The sequence below is a fragment of the Rhinopithecus roxellana genome, chromosome 5 (genome assembly GCF_007565055.1).
Source record: "Rhinopithecus roxellana isolate Shanxi Qingling chromosome 5, ASM756505v1, whole genome shotgun sequence".
NCBI lineage: Eukaryota > Metazoa > Chordata > Mammalia > Primates > Cercopithecidae > Rhinopithecus > Rhinopithecus roxellana.
Window position 1 is genome coordinate 160,631,488 of NC_044553.1, and position 24,417 is coordinate 160,655,904.

General features: G+C 48.8%; 1 protein-coding gene across 1 annotated transcript in view; it reads left to right on the forward strand.

Moving 5' to 3' along the window:
• DYNC1H1 (dynein cytoplasmic 1 heavy chain 1) overlaps nt 1-24,417 on the forward strand; it is a 91,494-nt gene that overhangs the window by 58,412 nt on the left and 8,665 nt on the right. Inside the window, 28 exon segments of the mRNA XM_010353636.2 lie at nt 262-425; nt 2,521-2,650; nt 6,627-6,760; nt 7,228-7,342; nt 7,444-7,605; nt 7,680-7,894; nt 7,998-8,202; nt 9,564-9,737; nt 9,844-9,963; nt 10,211-10,331; nt 12,768-12,963; nt 13,803-13,920; nt 14,007-14,222; nt 14,715-14,927; nt 15,100-15,227; nt 17,240-17,393; nt 19,886-20,032; nt 20,124-20,274; nt 20,423-20,676; nt 20,794-20,928; nt 21,021-21,115; nt 21,599-21,773; nt 21,950-22,025; nt 23,210-23,370; nt 23,644-23,755; nt 23,859-23,919; nt 24,015-24,138; nt 24,265-24,378. Of these exon segments, the coding sequence (XP_010351938.1) occupies nt 262-425; nt 2,521-2,650; nt 6,627-6,760; nt 7,228-7,342; nt 7,444-7,605; nt 7,680-7,894; nt 7,998-8,202; nt 9,564-9,737; nt 9,844-9,963; nt 10,211-10,331; nt 12,768-12,963; nt 13,803-13,920; nt 14,007-14,222; nt 14,715-14,927; nt 15,100-15,227; nt 17,240-17,393; nt 19,886-20,032; nt 20,124-20,274; nt 20,423-20,676; nt 20,794-20,928; nt 21,021-21,115; nt 21,599-21,773; nt 21,950-22,025; nt 23,210-23,370; nt 23,644-23,755; nt 23,859-23,919; nt 24,015-24,138; nt 24,265-24,378 (4,170 nt within the window).

Here is a 24,417-nt window from a genome sequence, read left to right on the forward strand (position 1 = left end):
AGTTGCGCTCTGTTGCCCACACTGGAGTGCAGTGACACAGTCTCGGCTCACTGCAAGCTCTGCCTCCTGGGTTCAAGCGATTCTCCTGCCTCAGCCTCCCTAGTAGCTGGGACTACAGGCACCTGCCACCATGTCCAGCTATCTTCTTAAATATTTCAAGGTCTAGGTTCTTTAAACATGTTTTGCCGCATTTTACTTTTTGACCACTTCTCTGTGTCTTCAGATATTTACATGTAACTTCCATTTTTCTCATTCCCATAGGAGAGATTCACCCAGGATACACAACCTCACTATATCTATTCACCCCGTGAAATGACTAGGTGGGTGAGAGGCATCTTCGAAGCGCTGAGACCTCTGGAGACCCTGCCTGTTGAAGGCCTCATTCGGATTTGGGCACACGAAGCTCTGCGTCTCTTCCAAGATAGGTAAGGAAAGCCGAGGATCCAGCTGGGGTCTTTGCAGGGGTGGCCTGCTTAAGTTAGAGCCAGGTGGTGCCAGTGGTGGAAGGAGCAGTGTCAGCCAGGGCAGCCTCCCGTCTGGACACTGGTCACAGTCGCCCCAGGGTAACAAAGTCACAGTGCACTGAATGCACCAGCTGCCACCACTGTCTGCTTACGCAAGTCACTTTCATAAACCTTGTGGCCGTGAACAGGGTACTTTTTTTTAAAGATACACCATAGAAGTCAAAAAACAGGGCACTTTAATAAATCTTTTAAACTGTCAGGTGGGACCACACAAGGTAGCAGCTGCCTGTGATAACCTTCCCAGAGCACGGGTTCACTGCTGAGTTAAAAGGCCTCCCAACAACTGCCCAGAGTACATGCTCCATAACCACCATCCCTCTTCCTGACTCTCAGCCTGTGTTCTCATCAGAGGCTTTTCAGCTGGAGCTCTGGGGCACTGGTTTTCTCTTTTACCTGTTGCCCACTTGGATCAATTCTTGTTTAGTAAATTTTGAGTTTTTCTAGTTAAGTGACCAGTACTTAAGGGAAAAAATTGCTAACAGATGACTGATCAGCATCAACTGTGTAGGTTTTGTGGTTTGAATCCCAGTAAGATGACTTGGCAGATGGTGCCCTCCAGACTAAGAAATGCTTAAGTGTTGGGCAGCTGTGCTTCTGGACCAGGTGTCATCCTGCAGATTTTCTGATCATTACTGTACAAGAAGTCTCAGAATACTGCCTAGTTGTAATCACTGGCTTTCAAACCCGACTGCTTGGGGTTCTTGGGTAATACTGGGCACATTACTGAGAGCCACTGTAAGAGATGAGCAGGCAAGGCAGAGTACAGAGCGTGTTGGCCGTGGCAGCCCTGTTTTTATTTCTTGTTGGAGTTCTGCTGCTGTTTAAACGGTCTTTGGTTGTTGTTGCTGTGTCAACTACCTTCACTCTCCCCTTTTCAATTAAAAAAACATGGGCTGGGCATAGTGGTTCACTTCTATAATCCCAGCACTTTGGGAGGCCAAGGCAGGAGGATCATTGAGCCCAGGAGTTCAAGGCCAGCCTGACCAATATAGTGAAACCCCCATCTCTAAAAAAAAAATTAAAAATTAGCCAGGTGTTGTGGCATGTACCTGTAGTCCCAGCTACTCGGGAGGCTGAGACAGGAAGGTCAAGTGAGCCTGGGAAGCTGCAGCTACAGTGAGCCATGATTGTGCCACTGCATTCCAGCCTGAGTGACAGAGCAAGACCCTGTCTCCCACAATATAATTTTCACAGATTTCTAATACCACAGAGAATTTTGTTTAAATTCAAATGTAGCAACAGCAGTTGTGCTTACAAATTCATATTGGCTTCAGTAAGTAAGTATATACCTGCCTTCACTGGACCCTCACCTGGTAGCCTGCATAGGAGATCTTACAGTCAGCTTCTCAAAAGGTCCTCACACAGCCGGGCAATCACAGTCTCACCTGCTTGCCTTGTAGTAAGTAAGTCTTACACCTCTAAAACTACACACATCACAGTTCCCTTTTTTTTTTTTTTTTTTTTTGAGACAGATTTTTATATTTTTAGTAGAAACAGGGTTTCACCACATTGGCCAGACTAGTCTCGGACTGCTGACTTAAAGTGATCTGCTTGCCTCTGCCCCCCCAGAGTGCTGGGATTACAGCTCGAGACTAGCATGGTGAAACCCCATCTCTACTAAAAATATAAAAATTAGCTGGGCATGGTGTGGCACACACCTGTAATCCCAGCTACTCAGGAGGCTGAGGCAGGAGAATCGCTTGAACCTGGGAGGCAGAGGTTGCATTGAGCCAAGATCACACCACTGCGCTTCAGCCTGGGCAACAGAGTGAGACTCTGTAAGTAAGTAAGTAAGTAAAGTAAATAAATAAAGGAAATAAAATTTCAGGTTGCCTAAGCTGTCATGAGTTCAGCTTCTTAGGTTTGTCCATGCATAGTAAAGGAAGATGTGTGATAAAGACTGCATCCTTTGGAAGAGCCCACAGCACCCACAAACATGGTGCTTCTTCACCGTGGCCTTGTAGTTACCCAAATGCACATGCTGCTCTCCCCACAGACTCGTGGAGGATGAGGAGAGGCGCTGGACTGACGAGAACATCGACACGGTTGCTCTGAAGCACTTTCCTAACATCGACAGAGAGAAGGCAATGAGCCGGCCCATCTTGTACAGCAACTGGCTGTCAAAGGTAGCAGACTCGCAGTGTTTTAGACATCCTTCTTGTTCTGCCGTCCCTTTCTAATTCTAACCAATTATCTTCTACTCAAAAATACCTTTGGGCCAGGTATGGTGTCTCACATCTGTAATCCCAGCACTTTGGGAGGCTGAGGCAGGAGGATCACTTGATCCCAGGAGTTTGAGCCCAGCCTGGGCAACATAGTAAGACCCCATCTCTACAAAAAAATTTGAAAATTTAGCCAGGCAAGGTAACTCACGCCTATGGTTCCAGCATCTTGGGAGGCTTGAGCCCGGGAAGTCACAGTGAGCTGTGATCACACCACCATACTGCAGCCTGGGTAAAACAGCAAAACCCTGTTTCAAAAAATACTTTAAAAAACAAAACATTGGCCGGGCTCAGTGGGTCACGCCTGTAATCCCAACACTTTGGGAGGCCGAGGCGGTGGATCACCTGAGGTGGGGAGTTCGAGAACAGCCTGACCTACATGGAGAAACCCCGTCTCTACTAAAAATACAAAATTAGCTGGGTACTGTGGTGCATGCCTATAATCTCGGCTATTTGGGAGGCTGAGGCAGGAGGATCTCTTAAACCCGGGAGGCAGAGGTTGAGGTGAGCCGAGATTGTGCCATTGCACTCCAGCCTGGGCAACAAGAGTGAAACTCTGTCCCAAAAAAAAAAAAAATACAGTGAGGTGCAATGGCTCACGCCTATAATCTCAGCACTTTGGGAGGCCAAGGCGGGCAGATCACTCGAGGTCAGGAGTTGGAGACCAGCCTGGACAACATGCTGAAACTCCATCTCTACTAAAAGACAAAAATTAGCCAGGCATGGTGGCACATGCCTGTAATCCCAGCTACTCGGGAGTCTGAGAATTGCTTGAACCCGGGAGGCAGAGATTGCAGTGAGCTGAGGTCATGCCACTGCACTCCAGCCTGGGCAACAGAGTGAGATTCTGTCTTAAAAATAAAAAAGAATAAAAACTTAAAAAGAGTCCAGCTGGCCGGGCGCAGTGGGTCACGCCTGTAATCCCAGCACTTTGGGAGGCTAAGGCAGGTGGATCACGAGGTCAGGAGATTGAGACCATCCTGGCTAACACGGTGAAACCCCATCTCTACTAAAAATGCAAAAAATGAGCCGGGCATCGCGGCGGGCACCTGTAGTCCCAGCTACTTGAGAGACTGAGGCAGGAGAATGGCGTGAACCCAGGAGGCGGAGCTTGCAGTGAGCCGAGATCCCGCCACTGCACTCCAGCCTGGGTGCCTGAGCAAGACTCCGTCTCAAAAAAAAAAAAAAGAGTCCAGCTTGGGTGACAAAGTGAGACCTTACCTCAAAAAAATACTTAAAAAACAAGAAAAATCTCTTTGTCCTGAAGTGCACGACAAATGAGGCTGCCGTTACATCAGTGATGGGCTACGGGTTTGCAGTCACTGATGCTTTAGGGCAGGGACTCCCAGGAGTATGGCTGGCTGGCTGCTACTGGGGTTCTGACTTCTGTGTGAGGGTCAAGCCATTGGATTGCCAGCCGGTAGAAGGTGTTGCTTCAGCGGGTTTACAGTGAAAGAAATCTTTGCTTCACAAATTTGTTTTCACATTCCTCACACTGAAAATAGGACAATTGTGAATAACTTGTGTGAAAATGTTTCATGTGCTAAAATACTAGATGGAGTTTACCTCTCCAGAATAGCTGTGAGTTGTCCTTTTTCTCTGAAAAGGATGAGGACGTTTACTGAGTTACAGTCTTCACTTGCATTTCATTCAGTAGCCCCAGGTGATAGACATAAGTAAGAGCTTCCTTTAGGGGGCTCCCACTCCAGTGGAGGAAAGAGTGGACAGAGGGAGATAACTCAGGCTGGGAAGAGATTTCTGGTAGAGTGACCCTTGCATTGGGTCTTCATGTCTTTAGGTCTTCTTCAGTGGCTTTCAGTGAAGTTCAGCTTTCTCTAGAAGGGTTCACCACGTCAGGGAGGGCATACGAGGCAGAGGGCCTGATAGGAGCCGGGAGTAGTAAGGTGGGTGTGTTCAATGTCGGTAGAATTTTCTATATATTTTAAGACTCTAGTTACCCATTCTTTTTCATATATAGGAAACATCTCCCTGTGGCTTATCTTTTTTTATTCTTTTTTTTGGAGACAGTCTTCCTCAGTCACCCAGGCTGGGGTGCAGTGGCATGATCTCGGCTGACTGCAAGCTCCACCTCCCAGGTTCACGTCATTCTCCTGCCTCAGCCTCCCCAGTAGCTGCGACTACAGGCACCCGCCACTACGCCCAGCTAATGTTTTTGTATTTTTAGTAGAGACGGGATTTCACCATGTTAGCCAGGATGGTCTCGATCTCCTGACCTCATGATCCGCCCATCTCGGCCTCCCAAAGTGCTGGGATTATAGGCGTGAGCCACCGCGCCCGGCCGTTTTTTTACTCTTTCTAAGATCTTTTGAAGAACAAACGTTCTTAAAGTGTATCTTGCAGGCTGGGCACAGTGGCTCACACCTGTCATCCCAGCACTTTGGGAGGCCAAGGTGGGCAGATCACCTGAGGTCAGGAGTTCGAGACCAGCCTGCCCAACATGGTGAAGCCCCGTCTCACCAAGGCGGGTGGATCACGAGGTCAGGAGTTCAAGACCAGCCTTACCAACGTGGTGAAACCCATCTCTACTAAAAATACAAAAATTAGCCTGACGTGGTGGCGCATGCCCGTAATCTCGGCTACTCAGGAGGCTGAGGCAGGAGAATCACTTGAACTCAGGAGGCAGAGGTTGCAGTGAGCCGAGATTGCACCATTGTACTCTAGCCTGGGCGACACAGGGAGACTCCGACTCAAAAAAAAAAAAAATTTGCCAGGCATGTTGTTGGCATGTGCCTGTAGAGTCCTCCCAACTACTTGAGAGGCAGGAGAATCACTTGAACCCAGGTGGAGGTTGCAGTGAGCCAAGATCAGGCCACTGCACTCTAATTAGCCTGAGTGACAGAGTGTGACCGTGTCTCAAGGAAAAAAAAAAAAAAGATGGATCTTTGAAACCCTTAATCACATCTCTAATTGAGTTTGTGTATGGAGTGAGCAGTGGCTCCATTTTCAGTTCTTTCCTTGTGTATGCCCATTATCCTAGCAAAGTTTATTAAATAATAATTTACTCCGCAGTATCAGTCTGTCATCATAGTTTCCCTGTGTGCATAGGTATCTCTTGGTTGCTGTCTGTGCTAAAACCACATGGTCCTGATTATGGTAATAAGTCTGTTTAATAGGGCAGGCCCAGACCAAGTGCAGTGGCTCATGCCTATAATCCCAGCACTTTGGGAGGCCAAGGCAGGCAGATCACAAGGTCAAGAGATCAAGACCATCCTGGCCAACATGGTGAAACCCCGTCTCTACTAAAAATACGAAAATTACCTGGGTGTGGTGGCGCACACCTGTAGTCCCAACTACTTGAGAGGCTGAGACAGGAGAATTGCTTGAACCCTGGAGGTGGAGGTTGCAGTGAGCAGAGATCACGCCATTGCACTCCAGCCTGGTAACAGAGCGAGGCTACTCTCAAAAAAAAAATTGGGCAGGCCCTCACACCTGGTTCTTTTTTAGAGGGATCTTACCTGTTCCAAATGAAATACAGAATTGGCTTGTCGGGTTGCACCAAGACAGTAAGCACCTCCCACTAGTGAGGTTTCGATCGGGAGTACGTTGAACCTATGGATGAGTTTGATGGAACTGACGTTTTCATAGTAGAGTGTTTTTCCCTCTGTGATCAGGGTATGTCTCTTCATGTATTGAGATCATCTTCGTTGCCTTTTGGTGAAGTTCAGTTTTCTCTGTAAAAGCTTTTCATGTTTTTAGATCCATTCCTAGTGAATTTATTTTTTTTTGCTATGTTGTAAATGATACCTTTTTTTGTTGCATTTTTCAACAGTTTCTTCATGGTATGTGGAAATACAGTTGACTTTGGTCTAATAACTAACATTTTTTCTAAGTAATTTGGGTATTACCTTTTTTTCTATAGGATTACATCCCAGTAGACCAAGAAGAGTTAAGAGATTATGTCAAAGCTAGGCTGAAGGTCTTTTATGAAGAAGAACTTGATGTTCCGCTGGTCCTGTTCAATGAAGTCCTAGACCATGTGCTGAGGATTGACAGGTGGGCTTTTTTGTTGTTACAGGCTCACCTCTCGCCTAAGCTACTGTTGAGTAAGTGTGTGTGCCGAGTCACGCCAGGCCTAATGCTGTCCTACCACCTCCACCTCAGCCTTCTCTGCCAAGCAGCTTCCACCTTCTCTTCTTTCTAAGTCCAGCTTAACCTTCCTTAGTTTATCCCAAGCAGAATTTCATTCTTCCTCCCCCCAGCACTGTGCACCTGCTATGATTAGGGCCCTTTGACCTTCTGCTAGAATTGCATTAGTCTGTCATGTCAGTCTGGAGGACAGGACCGTGTCTTACCGGTCTTTCCATTCCTCCTGGACCTCATAAATAACAATTGCTCAGCAAACGTTTAATATACAAGTTCAAGTTAAAACATGTCCAAAATACTGTAGACACTAGATATGAGTCAAAAGGGGAATGAGGCATTGTAAGCCTTAACATTGATCTGTTCTCATAATGTTTCAGAATATTCCGTCAACCTCAAGGCCACTTGCTTCTGATTGGTGTTAGTGGAGCAGGAAAAACTACCCTGTCTCGTTTTGTCGCCTGGATGAACGGTTTGAGTGTGTACCAGATTAAGGTGCGTCTGGTCGGTGGCCTCTTAATCCCAGCAACAGATTCTTGATGTGTGTGCAGAGCTCAGTGAGTAGGAATGGACCTAACTTGCCTCTGCTTCTGTAGGTCCATAGGAAGTACACAGGAGAAGACTTTGATGAAGATCTGCGGACAGTATTGAGACGCTCTGGCTGTAAAAATGAAAAGATAGCATTTATAATGGATGAATCTAATGTATTAGATTCTGGATTCCTGGAACGAATGAATACCCTTCTGGCCAACGGAGAGGTAATTAGGTGACGTGTTGCGTTGCGTTACGTGTTACCGGGGGACCAGTAAGTGAGCCCTGTGCTGTTTCCCAGGTGCCTGGTCTCTTTGAAGGAGACGAGTATGCCACCTTGATGACACAGTGCAAAGAGGGGGCACAGAAGGAAGGCCTGATGCTGGACTCGCACGAGGAGCTTTACAAGTGGTTCACCAGCCAGGTTATCCGTAACCTCCACGTGGTGTTCACCATGAACCCCTCCTCGGAAGGACTCAAGGACCGGGCAGCCACATCGCCAGCACTTTTCAACAGGTATGCGGACCTTTACTTGGCTCTGGGTCAGGAAAGTTGGTGTCCTTCCAAGGGGCAAAGCCTGCCCTTCATAGCTGTTTTGAAACGTGGGCCTCTTTCTCAGGTGTGTGTTGAATTGGTTTGGAGACTGGTCCACCGAAGCACTGTATCAGGTTGGCAAAGAATTCACAAGTAAGATGGACCTGGAGAAGCCAAATTACATCGTTCCTGATTACATGCCAGTTGTGTATGATAAACTGCCGCAGCCACCATCCCATCGGGAAGCCATTGTGAACAGCTGTGTGTTTGTTCATCAGACTCTTCACCAGGTGGGTTCAATTTTCAGATCAACACATAAAATACAAAACTAACCATCATGCTAACATAAAACTAAATTACTATAAAAATAGACCTTAAGGCCGGGTACAGTGACTCATGCCTGTAATCCCAGCACTTTGGGAGGCCAAGGCAGGAGGATCGCTTGAACCCAGGAGTTCAAGACCAGCCTGGGCAACATGGCAAGACCTCATCTCTACAAAAAATAAAAATAAAACTAGCCGGGCCTGGTGGTGGGCACCTGTAGTCCCAGCTACTCAGGAGGCTGAGGTGGGAGGAGGTTACATTGAGCTGAGATCATGCCACTGCAATCCAGCCTGGGCAACAGAACGAGACCCAGACTCAAAAAAACCATAAATAGACCTTAGGGCACTTCATATTTGACGTTGTACTGTTATTTGTAAAGGAAATAGTTGTTTCTTACCTTTGACCTCTTTAACAACATCTCATTCTTGTCACTGGGCTGCAAATTCTGGAGCCATCTAACACTTGAGTGCCCCCACTGACTCTGCCTCTAGTAAAGTGATCTCCTTGGCCTTTTTCTCCCAGTGCTGCTGTATGTTCAGGCCCTTACTCTCTCCTGTAGACCAGGAATCAGCACGCCAGATCGTAAATGTTTTAGCCTTTGCAGGTGGAGTAGTCTCCAGCACAGCTACTCAGTGCTGCCATTGTGGGGCAACAGCCTCCAAAGATACATATATAAATGAATGGGTGTGACTGTGGCCAGTAAAACCTCATTACCGAAAAATGCAGGACTGTGGCCTGCTAGCTGTATTTTGTTAGTCCTTGCTATAGATTCTCTGTAATAGAAGTGTTCAGTCTGCTCCTCTTTCCTGGAAGAGCTTTGTGACATCCATTCTGAGCTTGTAGGTGTCCTGCTGCCCAGTCCCTGCAGGCCGTCTCCATTGCCCTTGGAGCGTCTTCCAGCCCCAGCTTCCCCTGGTAGTCTGATCATCTTGCTGTGCTCCAGAAATCAAGGGACCAGAGCAGCTTCTCACGTCAGGCCTGCCTTGCCCGTGTTTCTTGCTTGTGTCATTTCTTACTAATAAAAGGTGGAAGCAGGCTAGCTAACCTTTCTGTAGTAACTGACATTTGTGATGCCTTTCACATAAAGTACACCTCTAAAGTTGGTATAATCAACCATCCTCAGTTTAAAGAAGTTAAAGGGTTTGAGAAGTTTGGAAGTGTAGGGGGCATCTCGAAAGCTCTAAGTGGCTAAGCTGAGTCCCGACTCGAGTGTTCTGACCCCCGAGGCCTGGGCTCCTTCTGTCATGTCACACCCGTCTGCCAAGTTTTCTGAGGTTAAGTCACAGAGTTTCCTGAAGAGTGAGAAGATGTAACTGTTTTCTGAAAGGCGAATGCTCGGCTAGCAAAGCGAGGCGGCAGAACTATGGCCATCACCCCTCGCCACTACCTGGACTTCATCAATCACTACGCCAACCTGTTCCACGAGAAGCGGAGCGAGCTGGAGGAGCAGCAGATGCACTTGAACGTGGGGCTCAGGAAGATCAAGGAGACAGTTGACCAGGTGCGCCACAGGCACAAATTCCTCACGGGAGTGAGCTGCAGTGAGGACCCCTTTCCATGTGCTTTCTGCACGTTTCTCGTCTCAGAGTGTGGGCTTTGCTCTTTAGGTGGAAGAACTGCGTCGTGACTTGAGGATAAAGAGCCAGGAGCTGGAGGTGAAGAATGCAGCAGCCAATGACAAGCTGAAAAAGATGGTGAAAGACCAGCAGGAGGCTGAAAAGAAGAAGGTATGGTGTCAGGGAATTCCACCTGAAGGATTGGGCATTTTCAGTCTCCGATGAGAGAGTAGGAACTGGAGTTCAAAATGGGTGTTAGGGTTAGAGAGTGTGTGAGAGAGAGAGAGTGTGTTTGTGTTTGTGTGTGTGTGTGTGTGTGTGTGTGTGTATGCGCTGGCAGAGTGAAGAATATTGTTTAGAATTTACTCAGCAAATTAACCAATGCTTAACCCATACCTAAGCCATCCTTCCTTTCTAGGTTATGAGCCAAGAAATCCAGGAACAGCTGCATAAGCAGCAGGAGGTAATTGCGGACAAACAGATGAGTGTCAAAGAAGATCTTGATAAGGTGGAACCTGCTGTCATTGAGGCCCAGAATGGTATGTAAAGACTGTCAGAGCTTTGACGTCCAGGAAGGGTGCTCTCCCTCAACATTACTGTGGAGTTCAGGTCACTGAACATCGCACACGTGCTTCCCTCAAAGGTTCTGATTATGTTTCCAAAAATACCATTAGTAACCATCTGAAGCTTGTTCTGAATGCCTGAGACTGTCTTCATCTCTTAAAGCAAAGTTCCTATAAAGCTAGATTGTCTTTACCATAGTGAAACCCCTCCCATAAAAGAAACTTCACAATAGAAGCTTTATGTCAATAATACATTTTTAGAGATCTGTTGATAATTACATAAATATGCTATTTATCCCTGAGTTGAATTTCACCAAGAAATACAAAATATTCAGTGTGACTGTCTTGTAATTATTTCTGAGTGCTCTGGCTATGACCCAGTTGCTAATTTAAGTATTGATAGCAGTCACTTACTTCTCCTTTTCCATTCCTTACATGCCTGTAAGATGCTATAGAAATAGGGCAGGCCCGGCGCAGTGGCTCACGCCTGTAATCCCAGCACTTTGGGAGGCCGAGGCGGGCAGATCACGAGGTCAGGAGATCGAGACCATCCTGGCTAACACAGTTAAACCCCATCTCTACTAAAAATACAAAAAATTAGCCGGGCATGGTGGCGGGCGCCTATAGTCCCAGCTACTCGGGAGACTGAGGCAGGAGAATGGCGTGAACCCGGGAGGCAGAGCTTGCAGTGAGCCGAGACACTGCATTCCAGCCTGGGCCACAGAGCGAGACTCTGTCTCAAAAAAAAAAAAGAAATAGGGCAATAACCTGCCACACTATTTTAGTTTGCAGTGTATGCAGTGATTAAGACTGCTGTCAGCCAGGCGAGGTGGCTCGCATTAATCCCAGCACTTTGGGAGGCCGAGGCAGGAGGATCGTTTGAACTTAGGAGTTTGTGACCAGCCTGGGCAACATAGCAAGACCCCCATCTCTATTTTAAAATAAATGAATAAATGAAAACAAAAGAAAAAAAAAGAGTGCTCTCTTCTTGCCCACTAGTATTTAACCAGTTTCAAATAACCCAATTATCTGTAGTTTTTACCTTATACAACAAGATGAATTCAAAGGCACCACCAAGCTATAGATTTTCATTCAGAGTTGGATTTGGATGATAATTTAATGTAGTTCTCACCTTCTAAATAATTACTTAAAATTGATCTACAAAAATTTCAGCCTGGAAAACTTTTCCAGTCTATAGCAGTCATGGGCCATTGTTTTTGTTTTGCTTTGTTCGAGACAGGGTCTCACTCTGTCCCCCAGGCTGGAGTGTAGTGGTGCAACCGTGGCTCACTGTAGCCTCAGCCTTCCCTATGTCAGACGATCCTCCCACCTGAGCCTCCTGAGTAGCTGGGATTATAGGGGCGCACCACCACATCCAGCTAATTTTTGTTATTTTTTGTGCAGTCAGGGTTTTGCCATATCGCCCAGGCTGGTTTCAAACTCCTGGGCTCAAGCGATCTACCTGCCTCAGCCTCCAGAAGTACTAAGATTACATGTGTGAGCCACTGTGCCTGGCAGCCATTGTTTTAGAACTGTTAACTCCACATCTTTACTCATCCCTCTAAATTGTAGCAAATTTAAAATGTCTGTTGAAATTGTATGAAATAAATGCACAGTTACACTTAAAAATATTCTTGTCAGGGCTCAGTCACTCATGCCTGTAATCCCAGCACTTTGGGAGGCTGAGGCGGGCAAATCACCTGAGGTTTCGGAGTTCAAGACCAGCCTGATCAACATGGAGAAACCCCACCTCTACTAAAAATACAAAATTAGCCGGGCGTGGTGGTATATACCTGTAATCCCAGCTACTTGGGAGGCTGAGGCAGAAGAATTGCTTGAACCCGGGAGGCAGAGGTTGCGTTGAGGCGAGATCGCGCTATTGCCCTCCAGCCTGGGCAACAAGAGCGAAAACTCTGTCTCAAAAAAAAAAAGATACAAAAAATTAGCCAGGCTTGGTGGCAGGGGCCTGTAATCCCATCTTCTTAGGAGGCTAAGGCAGGAGAATCGCTGGAACCTGCGAGGCAGAGGTTATAGTGAGCTGAGATCGTGCCACTGCACTCCAGCCTAGGCAACAGAGCTAGACTCTGTCTCAAATAAATAGTAAATTAATATATTCTTAATCTTTATGGAGATAAAGGAATTAGGACTTCTGAGACATTTTAAAGGTAATACCCTGCTTTTTAAGGAATGCTTGCATTTTGTAAGATCTTCGTAATCATTTAAGAGATCAGCTACTTACCCTATTTCAGAGGGTTTAATACAGAAAAGTCTCTCATTTCTTAGCTCTTCTGAGCAGCTAGCTGTCCTTTCTCTCATTGGAGTTGGAGCTCCTGGCTGTTTGGTTCATTCTCACCATGCTTTGCTCTGTCTTCTCCCACCCATCGACCCTCATCCACTCCTGCTGCCACTCAGCTGTGAAGTCGATCAAGAAGCAGCACCTGGTGGAGGTGAGGTCCATGGCCAACCCTCCTGCTGCGGTGAAGCTGGCGCTGGAGTCCATCTGCCTGCTGCTGGGGGAAAGCACCACGGACTGGAAGCAGATCCGCTCCATCATCATGCGGGAGAACTTTATCCCCACCATTGTCAACTTCTCTGCAGAGGAGATCAGGTGAGAAAGTGGAAGTGCAAAGCAAGGTATTGCCAGAAATTGAAATCAGTTGTTTAGGCCAGGCACAGTGCCTCCCACCTCCAATCCCAGAACTTTCGGCTGTTCAGGCCAGGCACAGTGCCTCCCACCTCCAATCCCAGAACTTTCGGCTGTTCAGGCCAGGCACAGTGCCTCCCACCTCCAATCCCAGAACTTTCGGCTGTTCAGGCCAGGCACAGTGGCTCATGGCTCTAATCCCAGAACTTTCGGAGGCCAAGGCAGGTGGAGTGCTTGAGCCTACGCGTTAGAGACCAACCTGGGCTACATGGTGACACCCTGTCTCTACAAAAAATTAAAAAATGAGCTGGGTGGGGTGGCATGCACCTGTAGTCCCAGCTACTTGGGAGGCTGAGGTGGGAGGATTGCCTGAACCCAGGGGATCGAGGCTTCAGTGAAGCGAGATCACGCCACCGCACTCCAGCCTGGTGAAACCGAGATCACACCGCCGCACTCCAGCCTGGAGAAACCGAGATCACGCCGCCGCACTCCAGCCTGGAGAAACCGAGATCACGCCGCCGCACTCCAGCCTGGGTGAAACCAAGATCACGCCACCGCACTCCAGCCTGGGTGGCAGAGCAAGACCCTGTCTCACTTTTTAAAAAGAAAGAAATTGTTCAAGTGTTGAGAGCACATTTCCAGCTTTCCCCTGAGAACCAAGGGTCGGTCTCGCTCATCCCCAGTGGTCAGTCACTGGGGCAATGAGATGAGAGCTGGCTCTGTTCTCTTCCATTTTAATTTTATGAAAACTCTTCCTTGCTTTTGTCCTGCATGTGCTTAGAAATATCATTCCTCTCTTACAGTGACGCCATAAGGGAGAAGATGAAGAAAAATTACATGTCCAACCCAAGTTACAATTACGAAATTGTTAATCGGGCTTCCCTGGCTTGCGGCCCTATGGTGAAATGGGCAATCGCACAGGTGATTAACACAGCCAAGAGCTCCCGTGTGAAAGGTGACCTCTTTTTCTGTCACTTAAATAACAGTTATCAATTGGTTCTTCCCAGCTTAACTATGCAGACATGTTAAAGAGAGTGGAGCCCCTACGCAACGAGCTGCAGAAGCTGGAAGATGACGCCAAGGACAACCAGCAGAAGGCCAACGAGGTGGAACAGATGATCCGAGACCTGGAAGCCAGCATCGCCCGCTACAAGGAGGAATACGCCGTCCTGATCTCAGAGGCCCAGGCTATCAAGGCAGATCTGGCTGCTGTCGAGGCAAAAGTAAGATTATCATCATTCATCCTGTCTTTCCTGCCATGGAAGCGGAGATTAACACACTTGAACACGCGCTGCCTGTACCATGCTGGCCTCAGTGAATTAGCTCTGTAACATCTGTAAGGGCCCAGAGGACTTTTTTTCCTGGAAAATAATACACACTTGAGTATTCACTACATGTTGCTAATTAGGATAGATTGATACAAACTGGATGCTTTACAGCCATTGAATCCCCCACCGGCAGCTCCAGACCTGTTTGCTCTGCTGCCTGAAGGCCTCACTCCGTACCCAGCTTCTGCCCCGCTAAGGATTCTGAGTCGTGTGTGGTCATTAGTTACATATGATCTGGGTCTCATGTCCTTTGGGATTGTGAACAACTTGGGCACGTTTCTAACCCACCCAAAACCCTGCACGTGATGTGGATGAACCAATTTGCAGGATTCGGTATAAATCCTAAAAGGCCTGATCCCTGAGCATCTTGTTCGGTTTTCCTTTTAGGTAAACCGGAGCACTGCTCTTCTGAAGAGCTTGTCTGCTGAACGTGAACGATGGGAAAAAACAAGTGAAACTTTCAAAAACCAGATGTCCACCATTGCTGGGGACTGTCTCTTGTCGGCTGCGTTCATTGCCTATGCGGGTTACTTTGACCAGCAGATGCGTCAGAACTTGTTCACTACCTGGTCCCATCACCTCCAGCAGGCCAACATCCAGGTGAGAATCATGGGGAATTCAGAAAGGATGTGTGAGCAGTGTGAGGCAAGCTGGTGTTTAGTGCACAGTTAGAACGTCCTGTCTGTGGCTTCGAAGCTGGTGTTTAGTGCACAGTTAGGATGCCCCATCTGTGGCTTCGAAGAGGAGGAAAGGTAACGGCCTTGCCTTTCAGTTCCGTACAGATATTGCCAGGACGGAATACCTTTCCAATGCAGATGAGCGTCTTCGCTGGCAGGCCAGCTCCTTGCCTGCTGATGACCTGTGCACAGAAAACGCCATCATGCTGAAACGGTTCAACAGGTATGAGCTCGGGTGCCAAGGAGTGGCTCGGGAAGAACGTGGGTGGTGATCTTGAATGTCGTTCAAAATACACCCTTGTTTGAAGAGAGGAATAGAAAATGGGGCGTGGGCATACAGTGCTGGCAGCTTGGTGCTCCTCTGACAGTGGGGCGAGTGCTGTTCTCTTTATTGTCAAGTGTCTGAGTTATTCTGCAGTGAATGCTTCTTGTAACCTTCTAAAATTGATTGGCAGGGGCCGGGCGCAGTGGATCACATGAGGTCAGGAGTTTGAGACCAGCCTGGCCAACGTAGTGAAATCCTGTCTCTACTAAAAATACAAAAAAATTAGCCAGGCATGGTGGCGTGCGCCTGTGATCCCAGCTACTCAGGAGGCTGAGGCAGGAAAAACTCTTGAACCCAGGAGGCGGAGGTTGCAGTGAGCCAAGATCACGCCACTGCACCCCATCCTGGGCAACAGAGTAAGACTCCATCTCAAAAAAACATAAAAATAGGCCAGGCACGGTGGCTCACACCACGATCCCGGCACTTTGGGAGGCCGAGGCGGGTAGATCACGAAGTCAGGAGTTTGAGACCCGCTTGGCCAACATATCTACTAAAAATACAAAAAATTAGCTGGGTGTCGTGGCAGGCGCTTGTAGTCCCAGCTACTCAGGAGGCTGAGGCAGGAGAATCACTTGAACCCAGGAGGCAGAGGTTGCAGCAAGCCGAGAGCACGCCACTGCACTCCAGCCCGGGTGACAGTGCGAGACTCCATCTCAAAAAAAATTAAATAAATAAAAATAAAATTGATGGGCAGGGTTGTGTTTGGGGGTGGACGTTCAAACAGTCCTCTGTTACAAGAACTGAAAATAGCTAGTTAAAGGGGAAGTGCTGCCTGTGTTTCTGTTGAGGAAGGACAGAATAAGAATGGGGACGTAACTGCAGTGAAGATGGGCTAGGTGCTGAGAGGGCGCCATGTCTCACCAGGTGGTGCTAACAAGAATATGAATCGATCAGTACAACCTGTGCACAGGGCTAGATTTGCCTAAATGACCCTTTCACCTAGGAGTTCCACTTCTAGGTGTTCATTCAACAGTAGCTTGGCCTGTGTACAAAATGGCAAATCTAAGAGCAAGTGTGTACCAGCTGAAGACTGGAGATAACTCAGAGGGCCCTCCTGAGGCCCACCACGCTGCGGTGCTGGGTAGTCTTTGCCGACACAGGACATTCGAATACAGGCTGGACAGGTGCAGAGCAGGTGGTAGAGGCCTCCCTGAGGCCACAACACCCGCACTGACACGTGTCTGTAAATGCTTAGACCTTCTCTGTAAAGACAGACGAGAAACTGGTAAAAGCCATCACCTGGGGAAGAAACTTTGCTGACCAAAGAACAGGGTCCAAAAGGCAGGGCAGCGTGGTTCTTCTCACCATGTGCCCTTTTATAGTTTGAGTTTTGTAGAAGCTTATGTGTATTACCAGTTCGGTTTTTTCCACGTTTTAACTGGCTAGACTATAGGTACTTGACATTAGCTTCTTTGTGCCCTTCTTTCCCCATTTGTAGAGTGGTTTGATAACAGTGTCGGCCTCGTAGGGCTGTCAGGAGGATTACCTGAGATAGTATCTGTAATTTGACACAGTCCCTGGCAATTTAAATTCTGTGTAAAGTTAATCCCTTGGTGCTGCTCAGCGTTGGTGTTGATACTGGCTGTCTAGAAGGATCGTAAATACAAAAAAGCTATTCTAACAGTGCCAGATGCTGAGGGAGGACGATTGTCCCAGAAGAAAAAGGATTTTTAACTATGGCCCTCCTGGTATATGACTCAAGCTACCTCCTCATGCCAATAGTTCTTCAAAAGGATGATGTGATGTTAGCATTAAGCATGTAAGCTTTATTGGTAAACCTGAAAACGTCCCTGGAAAGCACCTCGGGTGGCGGTAACAGCCTGTCCCTCTCATCAGGGACTTGGCTGACCATGATCCTGTGCTTTTCCCATTCAGTGTTTCAACCTTCTCTTCTGTGGCCTCATCCTCAGGTATCCGCTGATCATTGACCCCTCTGGACAGGCCACAGAATTCATTATGAATGAATATAAGGATCGTAAGATCACACGGACCAGCTTCCTGGATGACGCCTTCAGGAAGAACTTAGAGAGCGCGCTGCGATTTGGGAACCCCCTTCTGGTCCAGGTTGGCGTTGACCTTTGAATTCTTGCAACACCGCATTCAAGAGTGAATTCCTTTTTGCGGGCTGCATTTAGTTTTCCACTTTGTAAGACTTCATGTTGTATCAGAAGGATAAAGCTTTGAGATGGTTCTATAATAGATAAATTCGGCAGAATCATTATTTGCATTTAAAATTCTATTCAGTGGTGGGGTGAGGTGGCTCATGCCTATAATCCCAGCACTTTGGGAGGCCAAGGCGGATGGATCATCTGAGGTCAGGAGTTCAAGAAAGCCTGGCCAAACCCCGTCTCTACAGAAAATACAAAAATTAGCTGGTTGAGGTGGCGGGCACCTATGGTCCCAGCTACTTGGGAGGCTGAGGCAAGAGAATCACTTGAACCCAGGAGGCTCAGGTTGCAGTGAGCCGAGATCGTGCCACTGCACTCCAGCCTGGGAGACAGAAAGAGACTGTATCTCAAAAAAAAAAAAAATTATATTCAGTACAGCCATGAAAAGCAAGAAACAGCCAGGCGTGGTGTCTCATGTCTGTAATCCCAGCATTTTGGGAGGCCAAGGCAAGCAGATCACAAGGTCAGGAGATCAAGACCACCCTGGCCAACATGGTGAAAGCCCATCTCTATTTAAAATACAAAAATTAGCCGGGTGTGGTGGTGCACACCTGTAGTCCCAGCTACTCGGGAGGCTGAGGCAGGAAAATTGCTTGAACCTGGGAGGTGGAGGCTGCAGTGAAACGAGTTCACGCTACTACACTCCAGCCTGGGTGACAGAGTGAGACTCCGTCTCAAAAAAAAAAAAAAAAAAAAAAGAACAAGAAAAATGTTCAAGAAACAAGAACAGGCCGGGCGCGGTGGCTCAAGCCTGTAATCTCAGCACTTTGGGAGGCCGAGACGGGCGGATCACGAGGTCAGGAGATCGAGACCATCCTGGCTAACACGGTGAAACCCTGTCTCTACTAAAAAAATACAAAAAACTAGCCAGGCGAGGTGGCGGGCGCCTGTAGTCCCAGCTACTCGGGAGGCTGAGGCAGGAGAATGGCGTAAACCCGGGAGGCGGAGCTTGCAGCGAGCTGAGATCCGGCCACTGCACTGCAGCCTGGGTGACAGAGCGAGACTCCGTCTCAAAAAAAAAAAAAAAAAGAAACAAGAACAAGGAACATGTTCCTTTGCAGGAACATGGATAGAGCTGGAGGCCATTATCCTCAGCAAACTAATGCAAGAGTGGAAAACCAAGTACCAGATGTTCTCACTTACAAGTGGGAGCTAAATGATGAGAACACATGGACACATAGAGGAGAAAAACACACACTGGGACCTTTCAGAGCACGGAGGGTGGGCGAAGGGGGAGGATCAGGAAAAACTACTGATGGGTACTACACTTATAACCAGGGTGATGAAATAATTTGTATAATAAACCTCCATGACAAGTTTACCTATGTAACAAACCTGCACTTGTATTCCTGAACTTAAAAGTTAAAATTTTGTTTTTAAATAAAGCATGTAAGGTCACTAGGAAGCATCAGATTTGCAACAAGATGAATTCATTATGCAAATTGAAAAAAATTTAAGAAATGAAATACAGTGCCGTTCAGAGGGTCTGTGTCAGCACTGTCCCCCAGAACTTTCTGCAGGGGCAGGAATGCCTGATGGTCCACACTGTTCAGTGTGGTAGCCGCTAGCCTCAGGTGGCTTATGCTGAGCACTTCCCACGGCTAGTGTGACCAGGAACTGAGTGTTTAATTTTTTTTTTTTTTTTGATTTTTTTTTTTTTGAGATGGAGTGTTGCTCTGTCCCCTAGTCTGAACCTCTCAGGTTCAAGCAATTCTCCTGCCTCAGCCTCCCAAGTAGCTGGGACTACAGGCACGTGCCAACACCCCCAGCTAACTTTTTAGTATTTTTAGTAGAGATGGAGTTTCACCATGTTGGCCAGGCTGGCCTTGAACTCCTGACCTCAAGTGATCTGCCTGTCTCAGCCTCCCAAAGTACTGGAATTACAGGCGTGAGCCACCACGCCTGGCTGAGTTTTTAATTTTAGTTAATTTTTTGAGACGGAGTCTCACTCAGTTGCCCAGGCTGGAGTGCAGTGGCGTGATCTCGGCTCACTGCAAGCTCCGCCTCCCGGGTTCACGCCGTTCTCCTGCCTCAGCCTCCCAAGTAGCTGGGACTACAGGTGCCCACTGCCACGCCCGGCTAATTTTTTGCATTTTTAGTAGAGACAGGGTTTCACCATGTTAGCCAGGATGGTCTCGATCTCCTGACCTCGTGATCCGCCCGCCTCGGCCTCCCAAAGTGCTGGGATTACAGGCGTGAGCCACCGCGCCCGGCCAATTTTAGTTAATTTAAGTGTAAGTAGCCACACATAGCTAGTGGCCACCATACACAAGTGGCGGGTGGCTTTTGGGAAGGTATGCTTATCTAGAGTAGCACAGCAACATAGCATTTGGGTGAAGATCAAGTTACAGAGCCCTGGCCGTCAAGTTCCACCCGTGTGCTATGCAGGATGTGGAAAGCTACGATCCAGTTTTGAACCCAGTGCTGAACCGTGAAGTGCGGCGAACAGGAGGGAGAGTGCTGATCACCCTTGGGGACCAGGACATAGACCTGTCGCCATCGTTTGTCATCTTCCTGTCCACCCGGGATCCAACTGTAAGGAATGGGACTCTTCCCCAGGGAAATCTGGCAGGATTTGGTTTTGAAGCTGAATTAAAACAGACTGTTCTGTTATCTATTTTGGCAGGTCGAGTTCCCACCAGATCTCTGTTCCCGGGTTACTTTTGTAAACTTCACAGTCACCCGTAGCAGTTTACAAAGCCAGTGTCTAAATGAAGTACTTAAAGCAGAAAGACCTGATGTGGACGAGAAACGATCTGATCTTCTGAAACTTCAAGGTAGGATCTGGACCTATGGCTGTTAGGTGGTTGGTGCAGGTGAAGGAGCTGAACTTTTAAGTGACTAGGATGTTCCATGTTTGTGGCAAACACTTCTGAGAGCGTACCTTTTGAAGTATTATTGTAAACTCTGGATGTTTTATTCAAGGGGAATTTCAGCTCCGTTTGCGTCAGCTGGAAAAATCTCTACTACAAGCTCTGAACGAGGTGAAAGGGCGCATTTTGGACGACGACACGATCATAACCACTTTGGAGAACCTGAAGAGAGAGGCTGCAGAGGTCACCAGGAAAGTTGAGGAGACGGACATCGTCATGCAGGAGGTGGAGACCGTGTCCCAGCAGTACCTCCCGCTCTCCACCGCCTGCAGCAGCATCTACTTCACCATGGAGTCCCTCAAGCAGGTGGGTGCCTTGGCCGCGCAGAGGCTGGCCGGCCCCCGCACAGTAGCTCCTCGGCCATGCAGAAGTTCGGCGGGTGCCAGGGGAGCTGCCTCACAGCTGCCTACTGCTTCCTTTCAGATACACTTCTTGTACCAGTACTCCCTCCAGTTTTTCTTGGACATTTATCACAACGTCTTATATGAGAACCCGAACCTGAAGGGCGTCACCGACCACACACAGCGCCTGTCCATTATAACGAAGGACCTCTTCCAGGTAGAGAGTGAGGTCCTCAGCCGCTCCCCGGCGGGGGGAAGCAGGGTGCTGCTTCTCTTACGGAACAACATCGTCTCCTGCTCTTGTCCCAGGTGGCATTTAACCGAGTGGCTCGAGGCATGCTGCATCAGGACCACATCACCTTTGCCATGCTGCTGGCGAGAATCAAACTGAAGGGCACCGTGGGGTAAGAGCACTCACGCCCGCAGGAGGATGCCATCTTGCTAGTGGCCCACAAGGGTTTCATGATCAGATACGTGCTTTTATTTTTTCTTTTCTTTTATTTTTTGAGACGGAGTCTCCCTCTGTTTCCCAGGCTGGAGTGCAGTCGTGCAGTCTCAGCTCACTGCAGCCTCCAACTCCCAGGTTCAAGCCATTCTCCTACCTCAATCTCCTGAGTAGCTGGGACTACAGGCGCCTGCCACCACACCCGGCTAAATTTTTTTTTATTTTTAGTAGAGATGGATTTTCATCACGTTGGCAGCCCAGCCTGGTCTCAAACTCCTGACCTCAAGTGATCCGCCTGCCTTGGCCTCCCAGAGTGCTGAGATTATAGACATGAGCCACTGTGCCCGGCCTGTTTTTTCTTTTCTTTAAATCACAACTGTTATTTTCGTGACAGTGGGAATGAACACGAGGGACCCTAGCTAACCTGTTGCACCCTTCACAGGGAGCCCACCTACGATGCAGAATTCCAGCACTTCCTGAGAGGAAATGAGATCGTCCTGAGTGCTGGCTCCACCCCCAGGATCCAGGGCCTGACTGTGGAGCAGGCGGAGGCGGTGGTGAGGCTGAGCTGCCTTCCCGCATTTAAGGACTTGATTGCAAAGGTTCAGGCAGACGAGGTGATTGTTCTTTTGAATGTTCCCAGTGAAAAATGTCGGCCTTTTCCCAGGAAATGCGAGGAATCGCATGTTGTATAAAACCCAGAATGTCGTGTGTGCGCGCTCGCGTCAGACTCTTGCATCAGTCCCCCGAGGCCGGCCCTGCCCCATGGGTGCTTCCACTGTTGTCTCCACAGCAATTTGGCATTTGGCTGGACAGCAGCTCCCCGGAGCAGACCGTGCCCTACCTCTGGAGTGAAGAAACACCTGCAAGTAAGCCCCGCTGTGGTTTTCTTTCTGAACCTGAATGTAAAGTTGGGTTTTGCTGCTTAAACGGATGCTTTAAAAACATGCAAAGTTGGCCGGGCGCGGTGGCTCAAGCCTGTAATCCCAGCACTTTGGGAGGCCGAGACGGGCGGATCACGAGGTCAGGAGATCGAGACCATCCTGGCTAACATGGTGAAACCCCGTCTCTACTAAAAATACAAAAAGCTAGCCGGGCGACGTGGCGGGCGCCTGTAGTCCCAGCTACTTGGGAGGCTGAGGCAGGAGAATGGCGTGAACCCGGGAAGCGGAGCTTGCAGTGAGCTGAGATCCGGCCACTGCACTCCAGCCTGGGCGGCAGAGCGAGACTCCGTCTCAAAAAAAAAAAAAAAGCATGCAAAGTTACTAGCCTGGGCAGCATAGGGAGGCCCCATCTCGACAAAAAATACAGCCTTGGCCAGGAGTGGCGGTGCACACCTGTAGTCCCACCTACTCGGGAGGCTAAAGCAGGAAGGTCACTTGAGCCTGGGAGGTCGAGCTTGCGTGAGCTGCGATTGCGCCACTGCATTCCAGCCTGGGCAGCAGACAGAGACCTGTCTCTGAGTGAGTGGTCACTGATGCCCGAGATAAGTGTTTCAATGTTAAAACTTTTTAAGGAAACCACTTAGGGAGATCGCTTCTAGATAGGTGTTGGGTTAGAGATAGATCAGAAATTTCCAATTCCTGTTCATCGCATGCTTGAAGACCATAAGAGAACTAGGTGGGGAGTTCCTGCCCAGTGGTAAGGAGTTAACTGGCTGTATTCATGCTGCAGACAGGAATGGAATGCCATCAGCCGGTTTTGAGTGTGTTAGGCCAGACCTGGGCTAGCCAGGCTGAGAGGAAGTGTCCGACTGTGGAGGGCAGAGCTTTCTGAGTACCTTCAGGTGTTCTCAGGAAGTGAGCAGGTATTAGTGTAGTAATTTAAAAATCAGCAAACGGCACCTTGTCCTATGGATACATCCAGGTGGTAAGGTGTTCTCATAGGTGTGTCCAGAGGGCTCACGGAAGGCACAGGAGATGTGGCTGAATGTCTTGATTTGAGCTGATCCTGAAATGCTGAGTGGGTGCTTTGGGAAGAACACTCCAGGCAGGGGAGGGCGTCTCCAAGTCCTCACTTCCACCCAGCACCCACCCCTCTGTCCCTGTTTCAGCACCCATTGGCCAGGCCATCCACCGTCTGCTCCTGATCCAGGCTTTCCGGCCCGATCGCCTGCTGGCCATGGCCCACATGTTTGTTTCAACAAACCTTGGGGAGTCTTTCATGTCCATCATGGAGCAGCCGCTCGACCTGACCCACATTGTGGGCACAGAGGTAATGTCCTGATACAGCCCAGGCGTCTCAAGAGACTCCATGCCCACCTCCCCAACCACAGCTGTCAGCAGCCCTGGCGCCTGCTGTCACTCCAGGCTACAGTCTGCTCCTAAGACCAGGAACTCGCTGCAGATTCTCAACTGGCTGCGTGGTGCCCACACCTCTGGACCCCAAAAGAACATCTCAGACCCCTCACTTGGGGCGCTCCTTTCCCTTGACCAGGTACACACTATTTGCTGGCACCGCTGTAACTTCTGCCTTCTCTGTTTGCAGGTGAAGCCCAACACTCCTGTCTTAATGTGCTCTGTGCCTGGTTACGACGCCAGTGGGCATGTCGAGGACCTTGCAGCCGAGCAGAACACGCAGATCACTTCAATTGCAATCGGTAAGGGCGCTTGATGGGCTTCATGGGCTGGAGCCCTGCAGGATTCGTGGTGGGCATTGATGTCCACGGCTGCCGCTGCTGACACTAAGTTTCCTTGCGCCAGGCTCTGCAGAAGGCTTTAACCAAGCAGATAAGGCAATAAACACCGCTGTGAAGTCGGGCAGGTAGGCCTGTTCTCTTTGGCTGAAGAAAGCCTTAGTCCCCAGGCATTCAGGCAGGCAGCCTGGCGTGTTGTGTGACTCTCACTTTGTGTGTGCAGGTGGGTGATGCTGAAGAATGTCCATCTGGCCCCAGGGTGGCTGATGCAGCTGGAGAAGAAGTTGCACTCCCTGCAGCCGCACGCCTGCTTCCGACTCTTCCTCACCATGGAGATCAACCCCAAGGTGGGTGTTTGAAGGGGTGGAGACGTTGCAGGCTGCTGTGGCAGTCCTTTCGGCGCCCGTGTGGTGGAATTGAACAGGCGCCCGTGTCCACACCCGAGCCGTAACGGGAGCCGCGCTCTCTCTTAGGTGCCAGTGAATCTGCTCCGTGCGGGTCGCATCTTTGTGTTTGAGCCACCACCAGGGGTGAAGGCCAACATGCTGAGGACGTTCAGCAGCATTCCCGTCTCACGGATATGCAAGGTAAGTACCTTGTTCTCCTGGTATGCCTTCTCCATAGAA